This window comes from Phaenicophaeus curvirostris, chromosome 3 (assembly GCF_032191515.1).
Source record: "Phaenicophaeus curvirostris isolate KB17595 chromosome 3, BPBGC_Pcur_1.0, whole genome shotgun sequence".
Classification (NCBI taxonomy): domain Eukaryota; kingdom Metazoa; phylum Chordata; class Aves; order Cuculiformes; family Cuculidae; genus Phaenicophaeus; species Phaenicophaeus curvirostris.
In genome coordinates, this window is record NC_091394.1 from 49,317,706 (window position 1) to 49,337,673 (window position 19,968).

The 19,968-nt window shown below is 37.0% G+C and overlaps 1 protein-coding gene across 3 annotated transcripts in view; it reads right to left on the reverse strand.

Annotated features, from left to right (window-relative positions):
• The window catches only part of ROCK1 (Rho associated coiled-coil containing protein kinase 1), a 96,251-nt gene that overhangs the window by 57,378 nt on the left and 18,905 nt on the right, over nt 1–19,968 (reverse strand). For all 3 annotated transcript variants that reach the window (XM_069853953.1, XM_069853955.1, XM_069853954.1), the window contains exons 2-4: nt 5,213–5,294; nt 1,350–1,450; nt 403–540 (exon numbers count right to left, since the gene is read on the reverse strand). In XM_069853953.1, coding sequence (XP_069710054.1) covers nt 403–540; nt 1,350–1,450; nt 5,213–5,294 — 321 coding nt within the window. The remainder of the gene's footprint in view (nt 1–402; nt 541–1,349; nt 1,451–5,212; nt 5,295–19,968) is intronic.

Here is a 19,968-nt window from a genome sequence, read left to right on the forward strand (position 1 = left end):
TAACACTGAAACGAGAAAAAAATAACCAGAGAGGGCGAAATTTTCAGTGAAATATATGCACAGAAATTAGAATTTACAGAAGCTGTGTCTTAAGCATATCTTTCTGGTATGTTGGGTGCCTCAAAGAACTACTACAGAGCAGGCTCACCAGTATATATCTGGCAAGGAGTTTTAATAATAAATAGAATATCCTATCTTATAAATGTTATGACAAAATAAAGCTTCAAAGCAAGTGCAGTATCTGCTATCCTAATTCATTAAGAATGTATTTCCCTAAGAGACCTATACAACCAAAAAAGGGACTTTGAAAAGCTAAAAATGAAAACATGTAATTCCAAGTCATGCAGTGTTGTAACAAAACTATTCTATAATGACAGTATTTAAAAAATAATATCACTATACCTGAACAACCCAGGGACTGTTAGCAAAAGCCATAATATCCCTTTCTTCCCAGAAGAATGCAGAATCTGATCTTTTTATCATCTCAAATTTGCTTAAAAGTTTCATAGCATACACTCTCCTTGAGGATTTATGCCTTACCTATGAGGACAAATATGACGTACAATACACATTAGTCTACCACATTAACATATTAAGAAAACCACTCAACACATCACTTTTCCTGCTTCGCTATTTAACCAGTTTTACAAAACTCTTCACATTTTTATAAGGAATTATGTACCATGGGTCTACATCACATTCCATTATCTGACCATATATACATTGTTCTTAAAATACTTAGCAGAACTATTCAACACAGGAGTCCACAGGCATAACAGTTGCTTTGTGATTTGTAGCTATGTGTCTCTAGAAGGATAAACATTGGCATTTGTTAAACACAGAAAGATAAAACTATAAGCATTTTCCAGAGTTCATCAGCAGAAATGTGGACCTCCTGCCACATTTCCAGTTTCTCCCACCAGTTCTCAATTCAACAAAGCAGGATGAACAAATCTGGTTACTAATATATCACAAACAACCGACAACATCTTTCATCTATGAGAACTATGTCCACAAAAATCTGATGTAGGCCTCAAACTCACAGAAAATGTAGTCCTGAAAATTTGTTCAAATGTCCATGCATAAGGTGGCAAAAGCTAATTTTCTTGACAAGAAGGAATATAAATTCCATTTTATTTTAATAAAGAAGCATGACTACAATGCAAAACAAGTATTTGTGCACTTAGAGAGTATGAAAATATGAGATTTTCAAGAACATTTCCATGGGATAAAAAGAAATAAAATTTCACTGAGCTATAAGACTGCATCTTCTCAACACTGTATTCAGAAATACGCAAGTGCAAATACTACAGAATACGTTCAAATGTACAAATAGAAAAGTAACTTACCAACTGAACCTCCCCAAATGCCCCTCTACCAATCACCTTCACCACTTCATAATCTTCAGCTTTCATGCGCAGATCTCTTATTTTATTTACTGTGTCTTTATCTAAACAAAAGAAAATTCACATTTCATATATAATCAATTTAATCAAACCCATTAATCTCATTTCATTTTCTCATAGCTATTAGAAGACATACTGCTTAAAGAGGGGACCTCCTTTTGAACCCACCTTCCTAATGGAAGCTTCTCTGCAGAATGTATAACCTCATCCTCATTACGACAGTAACCAAAACATGACATAAGCATAATGCAATGACTCTACTGTACAATCTAAATACTAGAGATCTTAATTTAGGAATTTATTTTAAAATTATTATCTGCAGAAAAAAGCTATGAAAAAATTCTACAGAGAACATCATCTTGCTTTCAAGCTTATCAGTATAAAAAGATTATTTCTGCATAAATACGCAACACATCTGAGAAAATATCATGAAGTATACATATGAGACACATAAAACGACTACTTAAAAAAATAAGCTTCCACTTTTCTGTACCTTCATTATTGCTAATACTCAAAAAAGTAGATTTTTATTTAAAACATGCAGTGGGAATCATTGCCATTATTTATATAAACCTGTCAATCTATAAACTACAGCAATTTACAAACTCCCAGTGGGCAGATATTCTAATTCCAAACTTGGTCAAAGATTAAAACAGTCTATTTTAATCCCTGTGGGTCAACATTGGCCTGAGATTACATGGAAAAGCTTCATGCTTCAGTATTTCCAAAAGTAAGGAACATCTACTAAAACAGATACGCTCCTAATAAAATAAATTATGTGATGATATTTTATTTTCAAAAATATTATTCTAGGCCTAAAAGCCAAGTTTGGAAAGAAGTAAGGGTGGGGGAAGAGTAAGGAGAAGAAATGTAATCTTTTAAGTTATATTTTAATAAAATAATTAGTCAGACAATAGAAAACTACCATTAGATTTCTACCTACATTGGCCACTATCTAGGACAAAAGCAGCATATGTACAATTAAAATTCACTAAGATTTTACTACCACAAAAGGAACAAACATAGCTTTGTTTGAATGAATACTCCTTGGCATTATTGTCTAAGACAAAGCCATGCCTTTAAAATGCAGCATCCCACTAGCTGATTTCAGAAAATTACATTAAAATTGTAAACGCCGACAAGCTATTTCACATAAGGATAAGTAACTTTAAAAAAGTAAGCACTGCCTTATGGCCCTGATGAAAACTGACTGATAAGGGAGCATGAGAAAGTGGATAGTGGAGCGCGAAACTAACATGCAGCAATTCTCATGACAGCAATTTTCTAGTTGTTGTTAACTTACTGCCTAGTAATCCCACAACAGTAGGTCCTCTGCTTCTGAATGAAAAATATTGACATTGGTGCAAAAGACAGCTAGGCACAATGTGAAGGCTTTAAATAGTTTTCAATCACAAGCCTCACCTATGGCCAAAACAGGATTAAGAAAAATATATCTGCAGAGCAATCTAAGCTACAGATTTTTAAACAATGTAAATCAAGCTTTTGAGGAGTTGTAAATCACAATTTGTTGCTTGAGAGACATATTAACACTTAATTATCTTATGCAACAATGCGTTACATCAAGAACAGTGTTGGAAATTTGACCTCCATATACTAAGATCTGTTAAACAAGGTTTATCAGGCTACAACATATTTAAATAGGCAGCTCCTTATCTCCCACTGACAGCGCAGGAGCCAGCCAGCTTACACTGCATGAAAAGGAGGGGCAACACCCATGGAAAATGACTGCATTCTCCACCTTGCTCTGAAGTTTGAGTATAAGCTTAGATGCTGCCTTGAAGTAAACCGAGTCCCTGCTACAAAACAGGTCTCTCAACCATCTTTAACACTATTTCTTTTTTCTTCTAATTCTGTATGGCAAAAAAATAATGAGGTTCTATATCAGCAAAAATAATCCCTGCAAGCTTAGGCAGTTGAAGCAGATTTTGCAGGCTCCACAAATACCCAATGTAAACCAAAGAAAAGTAAGAGGAAATAAGGAGTGATTCATCGGGCAATTGGTCCATAAAATAAAAGAAGCAAACTCCCATTTTATTTGCAATCTAGAAACTCATTTCAAAGTTATAGAACAATGGTGCCAACCGTTCAGACAGCTAATACTACAAAAAGATATTTTAAACAGTTTTCTATTATAAGTAAAATAGATAAAAATATTCCTATGTGTCTATTCATTATTTTTTTTTAAATCAGAGATTCAAGACAAAGTAGACTTCACAGCTCCCTCTAAGGCCACAACTCCCACATCCACAGCTTGCTTCCATATCTCAGCAAACACAGCAATATTTGTGTTCTAAAGGCAATCTGAAGTGAAATAATATGGTCTTTTCTCCACCTTGGTATCACTTCGGGTCACATCTCACACAACATATAATCCATACCTACAAGATATTCATTATCAGACAGTAAAAATAAGGGTTTTTTTTCCTTCACTCACCCCCAAATGCAAAAGGGAAGCTCTTCAAGACTCACCAATGATTTCACTATTCATAAAAACTACGCTCAAGCTATCTGTTGCAATGAGTATTTCCTTTGTCTAATACAACTTCTCTGTTCTCCATGAGTTTCACCACACCTTCTCTGCAAGTAACTGAGTATACAAAGTGTGCATGTAACACACTGTACAATATCAAATATAGTTTGAACTGTGAAAAGTTAAACAGAACGTTTGAACTTAGGCCTTTCAGTACCTAGCTTACACGCAAGTGAGCTATCAACGAGATCTAGTGGCCTCATACAGTCCCACAAATGGGGAATAATATAAAATTCACTAGCATTGCTTACAGTTGTACCAAGTAAACTATTTGAAAACACCTTGGAAAAAGAAACAAAAACATGCATTTCAATGAAGAAAAGACAAACATTATTTCAGTCAGATTACTTTAAGCGTGCCACAAAAGCCATTAATTACAACACTTAATTGAGATGCTTAAGCCTGCAAAAATCTAGTAACATTAGCTTAATTTCAAGGCTTGCCCATTCAGTTCACAGACGGAAGCAAATACTGAATCAGCAAACACCTCTGCCATGATACCCCAAATTTGTCAGTTTGGCAGCCTGTAGAAAAGAGTTAACTCTTACATGTCTTTTTGGTTTGGTGTTGGTGTGTTTGTTTTTAATTATGAAGATTATGGAACTATGACTTCTATCAAAAAAATGAACTTCATTCATTTAAAATGTTATTACAGAGTAGAATATGTAGGTAATATGGTAGTGGAAAAATAGAGTAAATACAGAGAAGAATCCTGCAGACACATCAGCTGCATGCACAACTAAATACAGCAGCTACACAGTATAAGATTTTCATAGGAAAATGAAGAGAGCTTTTATACTAAAAAAAAGTCTACAAATCACATGCTCCAGTATGTCATTGAACAAATTTTTAATAAGGTTTCTGGACACTGTTTACACATTATGTCATTTTATTGTAATTGCTTATGCTATATTAGTAGACCAAATAACAAAGCAAGTTATGGGAATCCAGAGGGTTGCCAAAAGCAAAGATAACAGGTCTTTCTCTTAACAGGCTTTGTGTCACTGAAAACAATGCCATTTACAGCGGCAACAAGCTTCGACATTCAGTTGCTGGGGATTAGTTTGTATAAGCAGCTGTCAGTTGTCATTGAAAAATAAATAAATAATCAGACTGTTAAAACAACTCACAGCCAAAAATTAATGCCCCCCAAATTTCTAGCTGCCTTTCAAAAAGCTAGAACCACTTTTATTTTTCATTTCTGCTGATAGTTGTAGTCTTCTGTTATTTAGTAACTGGAACATTAAATACTTACACCTGTTTAAGAAGTTATCAATGTTTTTGTTTTTTCTTAAGGCAGGAAAATCCAAGTCATATACCAAAGCATCTAATCCATCCTTGGGAAAGAAGAAAAAAAAAAATTAAGTGTTTGGAAAATTAAATAATTACACATGCTGATACAAGAGACAAACCAGTTGTCCCTACCAATTTTCCATACTGATGAAATAATTCACATTTATTTAATGATTCAGTTAGCAGTTACATGAAACAGCCATTACTCATCCACTTCCATTGGACTCTTCAAAACTCAATTTCTATCCATCTCAAAACAAATATACTTCTATGAATCATTACCGTAAGTAGTTTCACATTTACATGAAAAAAATCTTTTTTTTCCAAATATGAAAACAACAAATAGCAGTTCTAATGAAGTTCATCAATGTTAAAAAGTCACAACATATCATACAGAAGGCATTTGAAAATAAAGAGGCAGCCGGAAAACAGGACAATGATGGTAATTTAATTCTAAGTGTCACCTCTGCTTTTTATTCATTGAATCCAGAGGGAATTTTCATGAACAAGATATTGGCTTTATGCATTCTAACTTAATTCTTGGAACAAATAGATACAAGCCCATCCAGCATTACTACCATGGAATACATCCTATGAAAAAACAAAACAAAATCCACCCAAAAAATTCCTAGAAAAATACAAGAACAACAAAGAAGAAGAGAGTTTTAAGGTCTTGCTAAGTGCCATTTCCTGACTTTAAGTCTAAATTTTACAACATGTATACGTGATTCTTTACTGGATTTCATCTGTTCAGAGAAAAACTAAACAAGATACTTTAGTTGAAAGCCACAGATATGGTATCAAATGATCAAGTATTCTAGGGAATTATATCACAAAGACTCAAATAGCACTAGGGAGTCTGTTTATCAAATAGACAATGTTTAAGTGACAACTGCAACCATAGAGAGGAAGGTCATAAAATACAAATTGATGGGTGTTACCAAACTATGCTAGGGAAGTACTGCTATTTACTTGTCCAATTCCTACCTACATGTCTGTGCTATCTGTTATTGACCTGCTGGGAGTGACATATTAGGCAAGACAGATCTTTGATCTGATCAGTACAGATCTGATTAGACCCAATTTGACTCTTTTCGGCTTTTACAAAAATATGTGATACAGGACTGAAAGCTCATCCATCAGTCTTTGACTGCTACATCCATCAAGTAACTACGCTTGAAGAAAAGCTAGAGTTTAGGCTATTTAAAAGCTGGTTTCCCAGAAATATGTATTAGAGAATACACTTGATCTAGATTTAAAAAAATAGTCTTTGATCCCTCACTTCAAATGCAAATCTATTTTTTTTAGTCAATAGGAGATTTTAATCTATAAAAAATTCAAATGCTGTCAAAATCAAAATTATTTATAGGCTTGCAGTCCTCAATTTTAAAATATGTAGGATAGAAAATACTTCAGCTATCATGAGAATAAGCAGTAAAATCATACTAGAATTTGAAAAAAAGGGGTAAAGAAGTAAAACTACAAGGATAATCAGAATTAAAGGATGGATGTTGTTAAATTTGTTAATTTCATAAAAACATTCCAATTTTAAGTTATCTCTCCATAGCATAGCTTAGTTTGAACTAAGAAATATTACAATGAAAATTATAAGACTGAAGAAATGTTTCACAGTAATCTCACACCAATTTAAATAAAGTCAGGTTTCACATCTTAAGTGAAGAAGTATCATATTTTTGGATTTAAACTGATGATGAAAAAGGAAAGGAAGTGGCAGTGAAAAAACGTTTAACGGGTCAGTAAAATAAATGAGGGAGTAAGAGGCCAAAAATTTGGACTCAAGACACGTAGAATTTCAATTCTTTGGTAAACTCAATGCAGAAACACCAATAACTGTTCGTACAGCAGTAAAAAGTGTGCCAGTAGCTCTATGCCTTGAGCCCCATGCTGTGAGAAGCAGCAGGCAAAGAACATCTACCAGCTTTCTACTTCACATCCAGGGATCTATAACCACAGATGAATGATGGTGATGAATTGCCAAAGTCTGGGCTCCACTCTGCCCTGAAACCTTCAGGTCTGCTGAGTTGATCAGTCTGTTCAGGGTCACAGCTAACACAGAAAACTTTTCCACATATTAAGCAGAAGCCTAACAAAATTCTCAAAGTTCTGGTTTGCTCTGCGGCAGTGCAACTACCTGCTCCATTTCAGGGCTAAAATGCAGTCTTTCTCCTTACAGAAGGGGAGATTCTAAATACTGAAAACAACAACGTACGACAAATAGGAATATTTACAAAATTTTAACATTGATCTCCCTTTTGTATCATACCTTTTATTTCAAAATATTAAAATATAAGCCTACACCGAGAAAAACAAGTAGTATAGAAAGCATCAGTTTCACTGGTCTGTCAGGCACATTGGGTATTTTGTTGTGTTTCTTTTTAAAAGCCCTAAAATAAAGATGAAAAATACTACACAAATTCACTTTTAACAGGCAAAAGTAAATTTCTGTAGTTTCATTCAGAGTTAATCAAGAAAATATTGCCTTTCAGATCTTAGATATAAATTCTTTCAAGCAAAACACTTAACAAAAAAACCCTTTGAAATACAGATTCAAGCTACTGGTCTCACGTTCAATTCTAATCACACTGCAAAATCACACAAACAACATCTAAGGAAGCTGCATGCCAAGAGTTGCTTATTTAAAAGGCTCTTAAAAAATCAGCTTGCCTTTGCTACAGTATCCAGAGAAGAAACTACCCTGGTTCAAAACTTTCATTTGAAAAAAAGGTAGGGGTTGAGTGGCAGCCCAATAATAAGTAAGAGACTTCTAAATACTTGACTCTAAAAATCATTAATTACTTCAGCTGAAGTATGTCTCTGGAGAAAAATAATAGCATGGTACTACTTTATGATGAACTGCAAACACAAGACTAAGCTTAATGTAATTTTAGAGAACTGTGAATAATGGAAATAAAATATTTGGGATATCTACTGTATAACATAAACCACAAAATAATCTTTTTATTTCACTTACATTAGCTAAACCAGAGGAACTTGGGAAGACTACAAGATGTCCCAGTAAAAGAGGAAACACAGAAGCACAGCTATTTTAAGTGGTATCACTGGTGAACAAATACAGACGAAGGGCACACAAGCTCAAGAGTGAGAGGCAATGCCAGTGGAAAGTGGTACGGGTCACAGAGATGGAAATACACTACAGAGTTTTAGCAATCACGACATGGAGAAAAAAGAGTGAAGGCTGAATAAAAGGAGACATGATTGTTATTGTTGACAGCTGCAGAGAAAACTCCTGCTTCAGCTTTCTTGTTTCCATCTTACTCAATCTTTCAATATGCCATCATTTTTCCTAACACAGAAGGAAAGAACACCTTCCCTTCAAGACCTACAGTAGCCACACCCTCCTCCTCTTAAAGTAAAAGGACAATAAGACATCATTATAACAGGCAACCATACATCCAATAGTTTAATATGCTTTGTTAAAATAAGGCCTCATTTTTATATCTAGGAGATTCCTGGAGGGTGTGGCAGATATTACAATTTTCTGACACACCCAGTAAGTGAGCCAACAACAGAAAGAGAATCACTGGACCTTTTGTTCACGAACAGAGGACTTGTGGATGACATGATGGTTGGAGGTCATCTTGGGTATAGCAGTCATGAAACGACAAGAGTTTTTGATTCTTGGAGAAATGAGGAGAGGGGTCAGAACTGCCACCTGGGACTTCCAGAGGGCAGACTTTGGCCCATTTAGGAGACTTATTGACAGAGTCCCAGTGGACCAGCCCTGAAGGGCAAAGGAGTCCAAGAAGGCTGGGCATTCTTCGAGGAGGAAGTCTTCAAGGCACAAGAGCAGGCTGTCCCCATGTGATGGAAGATGAAGCAGCTGGCAAGAAGTCTGACTTGGCCGAACAGAGAGCTTTGGTTGGAACTCAGGAAAAAAAGCGCAGAGTTTATGACCTTTGGAAGAAAGGATAGGTAACTCAGGAGGACTACAAAGACGTTGTGAGGTCACGCAGGGAGAAAATTAGAAGGCCAACTAGAACTTAATCTGGCTACTGCTATAAAAGAAAAAAAATAATGTTTCTACAAATATATTAGCAGCAAAAGGAGGGATAAGGAGAATCTCCATCCTATATCAGAAACGGTGCAACCAGCAGGTCCAGGGAGGTTATCCTCCCTCTGTACTCGGCACTGGTGAGACCGCTCCTTGAATACTGTGTTCAGTTCTGGGCCCCTCACCACAAGAAGGATGTTGAGGCTCTGGAGCAAGTCCAGAGAAGAGCAATGAAGCTGGTTAGGGGGCTGGAGAACAGGCCTTATGAGGAATGGCTGAGAGAGCTGGGGTTGTTTAGCCTGGAGGAGAAGAGGCTGAGGGGAGACCTTATTGCTCTCTAGAACTACCTAAAAAGAAGTTGTGGAGAGGAGGGTGCTGGCCTCTTCTCCAAAGTGACAGGGGACAGGACAAGAGGGAATGGCCTCAAGCTCCGCCAGGGCAGGTTCAGGCTAGACATTAGGAAAAAATTTTTCACCAAAAGGGTCACTGGGCACTGGAACAGGCTGCCCAGGGAGGTGGTGGAGTCACCTTCCCTGGGGTTGTTTAAGGGACGGGTGGAGGAGGTGCTGAGGGGCATGGTTTAGTGTTTGATGGGAATGGTTGGACTCGATGATCCGGTGGGTCTTTTCCACCCTGGTGATTCTGTGATATTGGACGTGGGGGGAAACACGGTGACAAAGAACGAGTAAAAGTGTGAGGTACCCAGTGTCTTCTTGCCTCAGTCTTTAACAGGAAAACCAGTTGTTCTCTGGGTACACAGTCACCTTACAGGGATGGGGAGTGGAATGAAGCCGCCATAATTCAAGGGGAAATGGTTAGCAACCTGCTACACCACCAAGACACAGGTAAGTATGTAGGGCTGGATGAAATCCACTCAAGGGCACTGAGGGAGCTGGTGGAAGTGGTCACCAAGCCACTTTTGATCATTTATCAGCAGTCCTGGCTAACTGGGGAGGTGTCAACCAACTGGAAGTCAGAAAATGTGATACCTATCTACAAGAAGGGCCAGAAGATGGATCTGGGGAACTATTAAGCCTCTAAGTGTGACATCTTGAGTGTCATCATGCGGCACATACAAGACAACCAGGTGATCAGGTCCAGTCACCATGGGTTTAGGCTTAGGGAAGTGTTGCTGGAAAGCTTCCTAGCAAATAAGGACCTCAGGGTGGTGGTCGATAGCTGGCTGAATATGAGCAAGCATGGCCATGGAGGCCAATATCATCCCAGTTTGTATAAGAAGTAGCGTGACCAGCAGGAGTAGGGAAGCGATTGTCCCCCTGTACTCAGCACTAGTGAGGCTGCACCTTGAATACTATGCTGTTTTGAGCCATTCCCTACAAGAAAGACATCAAGGTGAATGGTCTGGAGCACAAGTCCAGAGACTCGTGACAGGCAGCTGAGGGAACTAGGGCTGCTTAGTCTGGAGAAAAGGAGGCTGAGGGGAGACCTTATCACCCCCTGCAACCACCTGAAAAGAGGTTGTAGCAAGGTGGGTATTGGTCTCTTTTCCCAAGTAACAAGTGATAGGATGAGAGGAAATGGCCTCAACTTACACCAGAGGAGGTTTAGGCTGGACATCAGGAAATACTACTTCACCCAAAGGGTTGTCAAGCACTGGAACAGGCTGCCCAGAGAAGTGGTTGAGTCACCATCCCTGGAGATCTAGAAAGACATGTAGATGGGGTGCTTAGGGACATGGTTTAGTGATGGACTTGGCAGTGTCAGGTTACGGGTTGGACTTGATGATCTTAAAGGACTTTTTCCAACCTAAACATTTCTATGAATCAGTGATTGATTTTTTCCCCCACTTGGATGGGTTCCATACATTTTTATTCTGTACCTTCTTTAAATACAGCACATCCTGTACTCCTTAGAAACACGTATTGTAGCTTAGAGGTATTTTCAGCAAATGCTAAGTTCTACCATATTCTGTCACCACAAAACAATTTTTCTGCTTAGCTTTGAGGGCTACACAGATATTTTCCTTTTATGTTATTAGTTAAATTAGATCACTAAAATAAATTTGGTTATAAATGCAAACATATGACTTCCACTTGCATCTTATATGCTAACTGTATTTCAAAAGTGATTAAAAAAAACAGGGAAAAAAACTTCCATTCTAACATCCTTCACACAGTTTGATGATCTGATATAGTTTTTTCTATATCACGTCCTTTCAATGAAATCATAAATAGTTTCATAATCTATTTATAATACCTCATTTTATCCTGAAATTAAGAAGAGGCATACTAGGGAGCCATTGCAATGCGCAGGGAGTTCTTCCACATGAAATCAACATTTCCACATAATCCATTGGTTTGGTTTCATTCACTTCTACACCACATTTTCGAAAGAATAGATACATGGAGTGAAATCAGAGGTCAGTCTGGACTCATAAACTGCCTCCATAGATGACAATAAGGGTGTTCAGGAAAGACGATATGAGCAAGTCCAGCATACAGCTATATATTTACCATCTTCCTTACTACTGTGATCAAAACAGTTTTAAGCACTAATGTAGTTAACTAAGCTTAGAGACAGTCTTACATGCCTTAATGAGACACAGTCAGGTACAAAACAGATGTATAAATTATCAAGCAGTCTCAGGAATCTTACTGAGTAATTCTGTCCAAAAAACTTTTCTAATACCACTTTAGCTTGAGAGAAACCTTCAGCATGAGCGCTGCAAAGAAGGATTTCAGTATTGAAAATCCTTTAAGTTTCTTAATGAACAATGTACTGAAAGATTTTTGCAACACCCTCTTCCTTTACCTTCCCTTCAGTTTTTAAAAAAATATAGAATGGGGTAACATAAAATTTATCACTAACATACACATTCACTACACAACCCATTCACACCCTATTTCTCAGGCTGTTATGCTATCTTTTTTTCATTAGATTCCTCTAAAATGCTCTGGTTTTCTTCAGTTTGACATAAGCAGTCACGCATTAATTTTTTTTTCCCGTATTTCTGTCTATACCAATTTCTAAGTTCTGGTGCATCAAACTGTCAGTCCTATCATGACTGTACTGGACTGCTTCACTCTAACTACATTACTTAATCTCTAACCTCACTATAATTACATAATGCTGGTTTTATTCAGATGTATGAGTTTATATTAATGCAACTTTATAGAAAGTTTGACTGGTAGAATATTTCAAAATACAATCTCAACAAGCAAATTCAATTGAGTAAAACAAACATTCTCTCAATATTTATAAGTGATACTGTATTTTTTTACTTCATTTATGATCTACGTTGTCAGGGTACAGTTACAGCATCTTTATATTTTGATTTTTTTACTTCATGTATATTACATTATGACATAGTATCACCTACTAGAAGTATATTATATATAACATGTAATAAATGAACCTGACACTTTGTTATTGAGACACTTGTTTATTTTACCATTTAACTAGCTCTCAAAGAACTAAAATAGAACTTAATGGGTATTACCAGAATACAAAATTTGCATTCCTTGGACCAGCTGGCAGTTTTCCAAGTTTAGTCGTTGCTACTTCTCCTTTTTTGGAGAGACCAAAGCGGGTCTTAAGATCTATAACTCTACCTATCCATATTTTAGTTCCTTGCATTGTAGCCATTTCCCTAATTGTTTCTACAGTGCTAAAGCTCCCCTCCATACTTTAAATCAACAAACCTCATTGCTCTTGCTTTTCATCGTAATTTGTCATAATGCTCTGTCATACGTAAGTGATCTCTGTGGTGAACAATCAATATTGAGAGAGCCTATTTAAGTGCCACAAGGGAGAAGCTACCTTTTATCTTCCATTTTCAAACATGCATAAAAAGAAATAGATCAACTCACTCATCAATTAAAAAAAATTAGAAATTCCTTTTCAAATTATCAGATCTTTGAATTGTCAGAGGGACCTAAAGCGGCTGGAAAAAATGGCAGGGAAGAATCTCATGGAGATTGCACATGGGGAGGAACAACCCAAGCACAAATATACCTGGGGCGAGGCAGAGGGGTGTCACCAGCTGGAAAGCAGCTCTGCCAAGAAGAAACTTGGGTCCTGGTAGACAACAACTGACCATGAGCCAGCAACGTGCCCTCACAGCAAAGGCAGTGAACAGCATCTTGGGCTGTGTTAGGCAGAGGATTGCTGACAGGTCAAGGGAGGTGATTGTTCTCTTCTACTTCTATTGCTGAGTCCACACCTGCAGTACTGTGTCCAGTTCTGGCCTCCCCAGGACAAGATGAACATGGGCGTACTGGAATGCATTCAGAAAAGGGCCATAAAAATGATTAAGAGACTGAAGCATCTCATACTATGAGGATGAGGAAGCTGGAATTGTTCAGGCTGGGGAAGAGAAGGCTGGAGGGGAGAATCTTAGCCATATGTATAAAATGAGAGGGAACGAAGAAAATTGAGCCAGACATTTCTCAAAGGTGTTTACTGACAGGACAAGAGGCAATGGGCAGAAATTAAAAACATGAGATTCCATCTGAATGCAAGAAAACACTGTTTTTACTGTGAAGGTGGTCTAATACAGGTTGCTTAGAAAGGTTGCAGAGTCTCCATCTGTGGAGATATTCAGAATCTGACTGAACATGGTCCTGGGCGACCTGCTCTAGGTGACTCTGCTTGAGCAAAGGTGTTAGAATAGATGATCTTAACAGCTCCCTTCCAATGTAAACATTTTTGTAGAAGCCACAAAGTTATGCTTTTGGTTTGCATAAAGCTAGCTCCTGGAATGAATTATCCTATCAAAAATAGCCTTTAACTCCGTACCAGCGAGGCAAGTGATAAACAAGAGAACTTCATTACAAGGCTTATCTTTGCATGATTCACACCTTTCAGCCCTCCAAGTAGGCCCACAGCAGCCTTTACTGCTTTGTGACAAGAACACACTTCATTAGTAAGGAAAAACACACACACAGGACCTTCCCCTGTGGCCCAACATTAATTTTTTTTTAGAAGTAGGTGAACAATTGTAAGCTTACCTGAGAAAGAAGTGCCAAACAGATCTATACGACTCACTAGTTTCAGGCAAGAACACTGACAACTAACTTTCAGGCCAATGCCAATAGTGCTACACTTATCTAGCTCTTAATTTAAGTATACAAAAGATCCCTCTACCTAGTTTTAAGTTAATCACGTTCATTTGTTTTGCAGTCCAGAGAACAGAAAACTGCAGTTCAGTACTTCAAGTTTAAAGCAGAGAAGTCAATGTAGACAGAATTAAGACACTTCACTTAAGAACTTTCATTACACTGTTAGACTAGGAAAAGTATACAAACTGACATATGAGCCTGAGTACAAAGCATTTTATTCATCACGCGTTCTTGCTGCCAGCATGATACAATTCTACAGAGCTCGTTATTTCACAGTATCTTGCAATACTCAAAAAAGCTTTTGCAAATTTAGGTTAAGTACACAGTCTTTCACAAAGTAAATGTTTTTAAACTCTTAGCTTTCTACTGAGTTAGCTCAGTAAAGATTTTAAATCTCAATAAGGAAATCTTGAAACTTCAAGGCAGATTATTGAAGGCATTACAGATTATTGCTTTCATTTCAGACTTTTTAAGAGTTATTTCACATATAGCTGCAAACTTCACCCATATCACATTCTGTGTGGTTACAGATGTTAAGTACATATACTTGCATTCTTTCCAAACATCAGCTGTTCAACATTGTTACTGACAAATTTCTAGAGTAAGCACTTACGTCACTGAATTGACTTACTATTGGTATCTCAATATATATTGATACACACATTTATATATATATATATATATATATATATGTATCTCAAAACACACTATGACCAATACAAGAGCCCACAGACATCTCAATATTGTTAAAATCTATATAAGCACTGAAGGAAGCCCCAGGTGCAAATCTGTAGCATTACAGTAGTAATGGGTTTTCACAGGCAAGTAGTTTTTCCAGGTGTTGTTTTTCCACTGCAGCAACGAACCTTACCACCTCAAACATCTCCTAAACTGAACTAAAATAAAATGCAGTGCAAATCTGTGGAATCAACTCATAGACAATAAGCATGCAGGAGCAGTGTCAGTATCCAGTACACATGTAATTCAAAGAATCTACAAGTCTCAGGCTTCCCTAAAACTGAGGGCAAGTCATAGCTTCACATCAGAGCTCCTCTCTGTCCACTGACTAGATGCAGGAGCGTTGGATCCACAGATCTGTTCTGGATTACATCTGTTCAAGGCACTATTTTATGCCTAAAATTATGTAAAGTTCACATTGAAGATGCCTTCCAGACCACGTGTTTCAGTGAGGTCCTTCTTCTCCTCCAAACTGAAACTTCTAACATCGTACTGCAACACTAATTTCACTACACTAGGATATTTATTGCAGTTAATAGTCTTTACATCCAATATTCAATTTATTACATTAAGGGTTTATTATTTCAATTTAGTATCCATTTAATATTAGATCTTTAAGAACAGCTATCAGACTAGAGAGCAGCATCTTCAAGGAAGATGAAGAATATAGACCAAAATATCACCAACAATGTATTTCCATAAAATTTACACATAAACAGGTACTATTTGACAATAGTCCAGAGAGATGTTTAACAGTAGCAAGAGTTAACTGCTACTAAGTCAAATTAAATAATTTAATTTCACAGCAAGTGAGATCTCTGGATATTTGCAGCTTATTTTCATTAAAAAAGTTCGTCTGCATGAATGGGCAAAATATGCTCTGTAGGCAAGTTTTATGAACTACAAAGCTTCTATATCAAGTGGCATATTCTGCCAACAACAGAACACCCTACATAAAAAGACTAAAAAATTGTATAACTATCTGAAGAGTTACGAAGATTCTTGATATTTTCATGTGTAGAAAATAAGAAAATAGATGGCATACTTTAGGTTTAAAGGATTAATCAAGCAATTGTGTCTCACACTAGGATTAAATAAAGCTTAAGTACAGTTTCCTAAAACCATCATTTTCAATAAAACTGCATTAAATGTGTTGAATGCAAGTACACTTAAAGCATATAGTTAAAGAACTGACTGATGTTTATCACCATGGAAGCAGCATTCCACAGCGACTGCAGCACTTGGCATTAGAAAGTGCCTCACAGGTCTAGAGTTCCCAGCTACTGTAACAACTGCAAGTGGAGATGAGCAGCCAACCTGACAAGCAGCAGGATAACCCTACCCCAAGAAATACCTCATGGGGGAAGCGACCTCACATCATTAGACTTCTCAAACTTCTCATATTTACCAAAAATACAAGGCAAGCCCTACTCCCCCAAAATGTCAAGTACCTACTTGAGAAAAAATTTAAAAAAAAAAAAAATCACAAATAAAAAATCCTCACCCAAAACAAATGAAAGTCAAATCTCACTTGCAAATTACATCTGTAAAAGTCCTCTGAGGTCCCCCCAGCTTTCTTGGTTACCCTGCGATCTTCCACAGGCAGCACATATAGATCCACTGCTTCTCATTTGGAAGCACTAACATCTTAAAGACATACTTATAACTACCAATTTAGATCAACAGGAGCCAACGCTATAAGGAACATTCCCAATAAAGCAGAAGGTGGATACAAATTAACATTACAGGTGCAAATACTTCCTTCCCTTCAATAAAATGGTATAGAAGACCAGAGATACATAAGAATGAAGGCAAACTGTTCCCATTCAAAAATCTTAGGCTTCTTTGAGCCATAGCCTGTAAGAAATCAAGTAAAGCCTTCAATGAAAGGGAAGGACCTGCACAACTCCATTAAGAAACATGGTATTTAGGCAAAGGAAAAAGAACTCCCTCCACATCTGTTGCGCACAAAATTGCTGTCTGCCTCTCAGATTTTTTTCCAGGCAGGTATCCATGAAACCAGACTTCAGGAAGTCAGCTTCAGTCGGCTGGACAAGATGGGAATTAGCAAGATACCAACACGTTCGTAAGAAGAAACATAACATATTATTGCAAAAACATAGAAGTGCACTAGTTCTTGTAAAAGCTGTTTAATACGCAAAGCAAATTTAGGTCTCTTAGCTTAACATGTTATGGTAAAAGTAGAGTAAGTTCTGCCACCAGGAGCTTAAATTGCTGCTTCTAGCTGCCCCACTACACCTTTGTCTGAAAATTGTTACTTCTGCTTTGGAAAAAAAACCCCAAAACCCAAACAACAAAAATTAAACATTTCCAGCAAAGTTTGCAATATAAGTCGTCAGTGGAAAGGTAACTAATATCTCTATCAAGTAGCAATACCTCATCAGCCATACAGTATCTGCTGTCACCTGGATTATGTTTGCAGCACACAAAAATGTGTGGTAACTACAGATATAAACAATAAGCTATAAAACAATAAAAAGGCAAATTCTATCTTTCACCTTGACAACTCGGTTTCTGGAGATTATGTTAGTTCAATAACTACGCTTTAGAAAAGACTCCCCAAAAAGTTACATCAAATAAAAAAAAACCTGTCTTTTTAGTAATGCCACAGTGACTGGAAACAGAAGCTAGACAAACTGAGAGAAAGACAAAAAAAGTACTTAATTTTTTAAACAGAGGGCAGACAATTATTTGAATAATGGTCCAAGAAAAAGTGAGAACAGCTTAATTTCTACAGAAGCATAGAAAAACTGCAGAAAAATCTCCCCTACCACCCCCTACCCCAAAAGGGAAATTCTTCCCTAAAACTCCAGAACAAGTCAAAACACTTTTTCAATTACAGGTGAATAGCTGTGACAGAAGCCCAAAAATGAAGGTTATGAAATAATCATACTAAAACTGAAATAGAAATTTGTAAAGCTACATGCCTTTCTTTAGTGTCACATGCAACCCACCCTGAAAAAAAATATGGGAAGTTGAGCACAACCCAAGCAGATTATCAACTCTGAGAAACTTCTTGGATTGTGCAATCTCCTGTCAGAGCCCTAGCTACATTTCTGCAATAAACATTCCATCACAAGCAATCACACGTCAAACAGATATTTGAAATATTCCACTAAACAAGAACGTAAAACTACTAAGAACTTGTGCAGTTTCAAAACGCAAACCCTAGCAAAGCCCATGGACTTTTTCCCACATTGACTAAATGAAAAATGTCACTTTCAATACAACAGAAGATTTATGTACACATAAAAACTACATTTTTCTATATTTTTTTTCCATGATGAATACAGCCACAAAAACGATTTTAAAGTAATGGGACTTTTTAAAAGGAAATAAAGATTCCATGAGAATTTTAGATACAGACAAGTTACTTCTACCGCCAAGTACTAAGATTCTTCAGAACTGACAAAATATTCTTACTAACAGTAAAAAATGAGCAATTTTTTCACATTTTTCAGAGATTTGCACTGCTAATATGGAACAAAGCACTTCTGCTAACAAATTGTTTCCAGATTCCAGAATCCTATGCACTAGATTTATAAACTGACTTAAAACAAAATGCTTTTACCCACTACATTTAAGCAATTTTCAAAAGGTGTGATAGACAGACACACTCTCTTTTTCAAAATACACCGGAAGACAAAATGATAATGCCTACAAACAATGCCACCCGTAACACAATTTTTAATTAATACTGGATATTTAAGTATATTTTCAAGGCACTAATAGTGACCACTTTCAGGTCAAGAAATACTTTGACAGTATTTAAAGCAATTATCTTCTAGGTTCTTCTTTTCCCCTTTCTGACACCGCAGTACAGTCATGACTAAAATCCTGAATACGTTAGACTGCAGGCGAAAAATGAGACTTGTAACTACCCAATCAAAAACCTACATGAAAACATGTTCCCATGTTCAAGTATTGCAATGACAGAACAGAACCATAGCTGCATAGCTGTCCATGGAAACTCAGGGTGGCTTTTTCCAATTGCAAGTTTCTCACATGATAACCAGTAAGGATTTAATTATATCTAACACTGCAACAATGCAAGCCAGCTTACCTGGGATTTTCAAGTACAGCGTTTCAAGACCAGAGGAAGAGATGGAGTATGATGAATTCATTAGTAGGATACAACATTTTGAATTTCAAAAAAAGCCTAGAGATTATGTAATTTATTAGGTTTGCAAGTTTGTTTAGGGAAATGCAAAAAAGTTTTTCTATGTTCCTTTCATGCTTTGAGCCTCATGCTTGAGAAAAACTAAAGCCATTAACTTCATACACCAAGAAACAAATATGTTCCAACGTTTCCAATAAAATTGCTCAAGCATGAGACAGACAACAGAGCTTCGTAAAAAAGTGGTTTCAACTTTCAGAACACCAGGTATTTTCACCACGTGTATGTACTGCTACTGTAGGGACAAAAAATACTAAAATGCTAAGAAACAGCTGAAAAACAACTCTTGCAGCAACTTTTACGGCTACACTGATATGAGAGAGTAAGCCAACTCTTTCCTAACAATATTCTTCCTACATGACACTTCAGAACTGGGGAAAAACAATCCGCTCACTCCCACCCCCTGCCCAAATAGGATACGGTAGATTGACATATGTCCTCCAAAGGCATGATTTTCTTTTGGATTTAGAAGAGGGGAGAAAACAAATCTTAGCCCAAGAGGAAAGAGCGCCAGGGATGTCTGGACGATTGCCACTACCATGGAAACTTGTCAAAGTCTCTCCTGCCTGTCCTTACAAGGGAGCAAGGCTGAGCTTGGGCTGATTAACTTAATCTCTACAGGAGATGAGGGTGAGCAAGATTTTTGTCACAGCATAAAAGCCTGCCAT